The sequence below is a fragment of the Armigeres subalbatus genome, chromosome 2, assembly GCF_024139115.2.
Source record: "Armigeres subalbatus isolate Guangzhou_Male chromosome 2, GZ_Asu_2, whole genome shotgun sequence".
NCBI lineage: Eukaryota > Metazoa > Arthropoda > Insecta > Diptera > Culicidae > Armigeres > Armigeres subalbatus.
The window spans coordinates 403,123,122-403,130,508 of record NC_085140.1 but is presented as its reverse complement, the minus strand read 5'-3'; the positions used below and the strand labels follow the sequence as shown (position 1 = coordinate 403,130,508).

Sequence of the window (7,387 nt, the reverse complement as noted above, 5' to 3'; positions counted from 1 at the left end):
ATGGGACGGACAGAAAGGCAACAACAGCTTTGCACTCAATAACCGACTGTTGTAGCAGGGGCAGCAGGGACTATGTCCAAAGGCTTTTCGATCCCTCCCCAAGTCACTGCGAGTAGGGGGTCTGCCTAGGACGTGGTGGGGTTTGGCAGTGGGCTCTACTAAATCCCACTCGAAAACCACAAGTGTCCGTGAGCAGACTTTAGTCGAAGCGACTGTGTTCCGCTTTAAAAGCACAAGCACATCAGGGTTGATTTCAGTAAGATTCTGATTATGGTATACTGGATGCATGTTATTTGACTATGTTTTTGAATATTTCAATATTGTGAAGCGAGGGCTGGTAGTCTGGACAATGGACATTCTGTTCTCTTAGTTAGGTCGGGTGGCACCGACCTGAAATGGCGAATGGGCTAATGGTCTGAATGGTCAGGCGGTCTTCCGTCCCATAAAACCGTGGCGGGTCTTGTAGCACGCAGTACAATCCTGTCACACAGTTGTCAAACTGTATGGGGTAGGCTCAGATGCTCTTACCTGACTAGTGCTGATCTGGCTCTGAACACTAGAGTGTCAACCCTCCCCGGGTGGACGAAAATAACTCAATAATATCATATGTTGATAAGGTAGCAAAATGAGATATGGACATGATTGATATAAGAGATAAAAGATCAGACGATAATATCAATATTTTGTACTAAAATATCATAATGAGGTCAAGTTATGCTATTTGTAAGAAGTAATCAATATCATGTGCCATTAGTTTGTTCTTATCCATAGCATATCTTGATATTGAAATGATATTTTAGTGCAAATTTTTGATATTGTTGCCTGTTCTTTTATCTCTTATATCAATCAAGTCCATATCATGTTTTGTTATTCTGTTCATAGCTTCTGCCCGGGTCGCATGGCCTCCCTGCATGTCGCAAGGTATGCATAGATAACCATGAGATCAATAAGGCGACTACACCCGCAGGATTCAACAGTAACCGCAAGGGGTATCCCACAGCTGTGATTTTTTCAACAAAATAAAAAAGTAGTAGGAGGAGCGGTGTCTGGCGGTAAGGACCCGAGCAGCACACATGTTTCAAATAGATCACAGCAATTTATATGTGACCAACTTCTGTCACAATTAAGTTGTTGCAACCAGATTCACTTGACTTGTGATGCTCGGGAAGGACCCTTTCGCTAGACGAAGTGGCCTTAATCGGTCACCCCAATGGTCTCCGGGGGAGGCGGAGGTGATGGCTGTGGTGTGTTAGATGAGGTGCCGGTCGACGTAAAAATGAATGGCCCCACTCTGACCAAAAAAGCAGAGGGTCATTAAGTGGTCTTGTTGTGTAGGGGTTATCACGCCTATCTAGAGAGTATGAGGTTGAGGGTTCGAGTCCCTCCAAGACACGTGGATTCTTTTTCGCAAATTTCATATCAATTTGTCCATTTGTTCGAGTTGCCGAATAATATGCAATTAATTGTAATCAAGTGTCGGTCTTCCACCGTCATTAGTCGTCTGAGTACACGCGACCGCATACGTGAGGTGATCAAACTCATCAAATGTTTTAGCCAAGCAAGCTTTTGGCACAGCAGAGTGCGCTTGATTCGCCCAGCCCGTTGTTGGGGGCATGGAGTGCGATCCTCTCGTTTAATAAACAATGTGCACTCGCTTGACTGTGGATATACAACAGTAAAGCACATGTGGAGATTGGACAAATAAAGCATCCGAAAGATATTCAATTTGCAAAAAAGAGAGCTAACCGCGGTGGAGATTGGTACTCGGATTCTGATGGCTTTTCCGCAAACGTGACTATTAAGTGGTCTTGTTGTGTAGGGCGGTTATCACGCCTATCTAGAGAATAAGAGGTTGAGGGTTCGAGTCCCTCCAAGACACGTGGATTTGTTGTCTATTTCGAAACATGTGCTGTGCATATGCACAGCCAAGATATTTAACAAAAAAACAAATTTTTAATTTTTTTTGTTTTACTTATAAACTACGTAAATCTCAAAATCCACGTTAAAAACTGGTTGGAGCCTTAGGACCGATGCCCATGTAGCGGTTTTTCAAGCTGTGTTATCGCCGCGTCCACGCAAGGTACCCAGCATCAAATGTAGTCGTGCACACGTACCTATACGTGTGCATTACTCTATTTGATGCTGGGTACCTTGCGTGGACGCGGTGTTAACGCAACTTGAAAAACCGCTACGTGGACATCAGCTCTTAAACCGACGAAAAAATATCGCTTTTTTTCATTTTGAAATTCAACTTTAATTTCTGGTTGCCAATGAAAGCATTTTGATTGCGAAAACAAGAAATTGCTATGCTAATAAAAGAATTGTGACATGTCAGTTTTAAATTCAAATTCTCGCGCAAATAAGGATCATGCTTATAACTTCAGTTGAGTTATTAACGAAAGAAAGAATCGATGAAGAGAAATCGATTAATACAGTTACGCCCCTATGATCATAAGCGCGAGAATTACAAAGTTTGTGATGATAGCTCTTATGTTTAGTGAACACCAATTCTCAAGGACTACAAATGTATTCACTTTGAACTTTAACCGTAACAAACGTCTTAGATAGAATTGAATTCTCTGATTTATTTGAGGACTACTTTCCGAAAGAACTCATATTTTTTGAAGCCTCTATTTTAAAGATCGAAAAAACAGCACTTTTCCGAATACTTTAAAAAAATATATGGGTTCTAAGGGAAAGTTGACCGTGAATATATTAAAGAATCGATTAGGCGAATAAAAATGTTCAATTAGAAAGGTCCATTATATTTGTTTTTATTGCGGATTGTGATCGACTAATGCTTTCATGGTACAAGTTTGGAACAGTTTTTGGAAACACATAGGGGAAATGACCTACTATGGAGGAGTTGAGCACGGTCCTGGACACGGTTTTTAAACCTCATGCGCTGTCTGTGTGATTTAGCTCTTTTTATGATTTTATGAAAACAAAAGCAAAATACAGCCGGTTTTGTAAATTTCAACCGGCTTGATTTACTTCATGTTGGAAATAGCAGCATGGTCTTTATCGACCTGATTGGAGCGTAAAGGTGAATGTCAGAGATCGATTGGTCCAAACTTAGCGAATTATTTTCCTCTCGCGAGACTCCGGCGACCCAAATCACTCGCAGTGGCTGCGCCACACCACAAATCGTCAACTGGTCAACCAGTGAGTTTACCACAAATAGTCTCCGCAGTGCAGTTCTACAGGCAACATATGGAAAAAGACAGTTGGCTTCAGTTGAATAGCGAACAAAGCTAGACTAATGGCGATGGGTGCCACCTAAGTGCAATGTGGCCGACGACGTAGTGATAAAAAATGCATATTGGCCGAAAAAAAATATCGATCAGTTTCAACAGCCAAGATAGATAAGGGATGTATCTCCTGTTAGAAATTGCTTTACTTCTGGAGCTATGAGAGAAACTGGCCAAATTAGGAACATGGCCAAAACTGGAACAATTACCCTGTAACGGTTTCCAGGGTAACCTCACTTTTGTGTTTGTAAATCGTGATTGTTCTCGAAAACATTTTGGACGAGTTGGACGAGTTGAAAATTTAGTAAATGCAAATCGATACAATTCTCCGGTAAAAGCAACATAGAAGAAAATGATATCAAACGTGAGTATACGCTGACGGAGGAAAAAATAGTAGCTAGAGTTGAAAAATACTCTTTAAAAGTGTTATAACAGACTGAAAAGTAAAGGGTTGAGAATTTTTACGTGCCTTCTAAATATTATTCACTCATTAATTTGATGTGTTTCACTTATTTTAATAAACTTGACCAACCCACCCCAGTATTATAGCAGTAGGGTGGCTGTACCAGTAATAGTGAGTCTAAGCGCTATCTAAAATTTAAAACTAAATAAAATATATTTATCTAGCATAGTCGTAGATAATTTCATGAGATGATTATTCATAGAGATATAAGCATATATGTTATGTACTCTGAAATAGTGTATTTCCTAGTTAATTTATGAGAAATATTGATATATTTTAAATGGTGGCAATGTTCCAATAATAGTGAATGATGTTCCAGTAATAGGGGCCCTCCTTAGCCGTGCGGTAAGACGCGCGGCTACAAAGCAAGACCATGCTGAGGGTGGCTGGATTCGATTCCCGGCGCCGGTCTAGACAATTTTCGGTTTGGAAATTGTCTCGACTTCCCTGGGCATAAAAGTATCATCGTGTTAGCCTCATGATATACGAATGCAAAAATGGTACCTTGGCTTAGAAACCTCGCAGTTAATAACTGTGGAAGTGATTAATGAACACTAAGCTGCGAGGCGGCTCTGTCCCAGTGTTGGGATGTAATTCCAATAAGAAGAAGAAGAAGAAGTTCCAGTAATAGTGGAATCCAATTCTTAGATATTTGTGAAGAGATCAAGTTACTTACTTTGACGTGAAAAGTCCACAACACGTTCAACTTTTCGCAATTAATCTGCATTCAACTGAGATAACCAAATGTCCAATCCAAACTTTTCATTACATTTATGAAAAGACAGGAACACCGTCTTCGACCTGAGTTCGTTCAGACTGAACACTTAGCACCTAGCTTGAAACAACGGACAGGACACAACACCCAGTGGAGAAGTGGAGAACTTTTCGTATCACGAAAAGTTTTCTCTTTACCGGGGCAGGAAACGAACCTACAATCCATAGCACATGCGACTAGACGATTGGCGTCGCTAACCGCACAGCCACGAAGCCCACAAGTTTGAACAAGTTTAACTTTCTTTCAATGCTAGATATGTGCATCATAGCACATTGAATAAGTAACACGACATTTCAAAGTAAATGTGAAACAATTAGGATTATTTCGTACTTGAAATTGATGGCATAAATATAAAAGCAACATTTAAATCAACAATTCATGTTTATATAAAATAACAAGATGTAATGTAAAAAGAACTGGAAAGAAAGCAGTACGCTACTCATATTTGATGCTCAGAAAGCTTCAGTGCTTGTAGAAGTTCGAGTTTATCTTTCTTAACTTCATTCGCCTTCATCTGCTTAAGTTTCCTGTTAAGTTCTCGTTCGTTTTTTTCTGTGCAATACTTCCTGACGCTTCTGTTCGCGGAGCTCTGATGTCCGCTTCTCTCTCTGCAGACTTTTTTGCTTTCATTGCTTCAGCAAGTTCCTTATTTCTTTTTCTTTGCTCAGCTTTCTCTTTTTTATCCTGCAATACGTTTTCTTTTTCCGACTCCAAACGACGAATTTCGTTTAGACGTTTCTCTGCTGTCAGAATCGGGAAAAATTTCAGAGCATAATTTCGATGTTTCTTGCTTCGTTTTGGTGTTGGTGGAGTATGTAGAAATTCGGCAATATCATCGGCCTTCCTTTTATCTTTACTCTGAATGACATTACTATTCGTCAGTACAGATGCTGTTACCCCGCATAACTCATTTTCACTGGCTTCGTCACCAATAGTAGCATTGACTTGAATAGATACTTCGGTATTCGGCACAGGCTGACCATCTGAAACAGTAATATCTGTTTCACTCATGCCACCTATAGGTATGTAGCAGCGACAGTTGTGGTGCCAGTAGTTTCTCGCACAGAGAACGAATAATTTCTTCTTCTTCCGTCAAGCCTTGATGAGTTCTTATCCTTGATAAACGTTCGGTACCTATGTCGTCTAATGCTTCCTTAATCGTACCGATGGGAATTAACACGTAATCTTGGGTGATATCGATGTCCACACAGTTGGGTGTTGGCGACTAATCATTTGGTACCGTTATTGTTTGATCCAAGTTTGTGGCATCGCCTAGTAGTTCACCAACAGAAGTGTCATTGGCAGGCTGTGCCAAGCATTTTGTGAAGTCAACATTTTCTGGACCAAAGGGATACAATCCACACACGTAAAAACCGTTGATGATACTGGGTTGTCTAATTCCTGAGTCCATCGCTATCTGGAGTACAGACGGAAAATGCTGCAACGACAATATGTCTCCTCCATTATCCATTCGCCAATCTATGACAGCTGATTTCCACGCGCTTTTTAATGGCTTGAATATTGCAACGTCCGCTGATTGAGTTATTCGTGTCGTGTTCGGATAAAGTGCTACTAAAACGGTTTCAAGATCCAAACACAAATCTGCTACTTCCTGCGCTGTATGCGACGAGTGTCCGTCGACAAAGTAGATAATCGGGAATTTGACTTTCTTCTTGAGAAGAAAAGGATAGAAAATTTTCCTCACGTACAACATAAAATTTTCAACGTTCATCCAACCATTTGGACTTTTTCCAACTCCCCATTCTCCAGGGAACAGATGAAGGGTTTCTGGACGGATCCTCTGAACCGGCAAAATCACATCCGGCGGAACAACGCTCCCGTCAGCTCCAAAACTGAACATTACAGTTACGTTTGAATGTCCATCGGCATGCTGAACTTCATACACATTTTTGTTTCCCGTTGTAGCCAGCACTGTCTTGATAGTAGGATGCAAGAAAAATGAAGTCTCGTCCCCATTGTATACTCTCTGAGGATCTTTAAGGGCGTCCGATAATCCTTCGCTTGCCAAGTAGTCCCCAACCATTTTAAACCAACCTCTAATGTCCGATTCAGATACTTTTGAACTTGCGGCTGTTACTTGTTCCGGAGTTCTGACTGTGATGTCATTGTGACGAGCCAGAAACCGGGTAAACCATTTTCTTCCTAGAAATTACCGAAAAATATTATTTTATACTCTTTCAATCGGGTTTGTACACCTACCTGGTACGTTACCTTTAAAAGGATTAGGTCTACCACAGGAATTGAAAAATGACTTTATTTTACTTAATAGAGACTGTTTTACCAGAGGAAAACCCTTGCGCTCCATCGCCATGTTACAATTTCCCGTTCCTCTTCCGGAGAAAGAATTGTTGGAGGGCCTTTAGTCAATTTTTCGCTCCATTTTCCACTCATGCGAAAGCGGATAGTTGACTCAGGTATACCGTGCAGTCTACACGCACCATAAATAGTTTTTTCTCCATTTCTGATACTTGCGAGGCACTTTTGAACATCATCTTTACGGTAAAGATATTCGAATATAGAATATTCGCCGGAGGAACAGAGTGCCTTATTTCTACAGTAAAGACTTTACTGTAGAAATGAGGCACTGTGTTCCTGCGGCGAATATGCTTTTGTTGATCCATCCTATAATATATCACTAATACAAATTACAGCTATAACACTTTCGAGCAAAACTGGATGTTACAGCAGCTGTTGTCTCGCTTCGAAGCCGGAATCACTTGTAAGTGCACTGCGAATTGCAATTTGTTTACATCTGACTGGATGCAAATCTAACCTCAAAGATACAACTTTAACACTGCCACTATTATAGGAACAGAAGTGCCTTCATGGTTCCTATAGTGGAGTTTGCGTTTTACGGACCAATTTGCTATTAGTTGT

The 7,387-nt window shown here is 40.7% G+C and overlaps 1 protein-coding gene across 1 annotated transcript; it reads right to left on the bottom strand.

The window, feature by feature from the left end:
- Nucleotides 1-5,714: 5,714 nt before the first annotated feature.
- LOC134210243 (uncharacterized) lies at nt 5,715-7,131 on the bottom strand. Its single transcript, XM_062686286.1, is given in 4 exon segments — nt 5,715-6,652; nt 6,710-6,823; nt 6,826-7,002; nt 7,080-7,131. Coding segments are annotated over 4 exon segments (1,281 nt in total).
- Nucleotides 7,132-7,387: the final 256 nt, after the last annotated feature.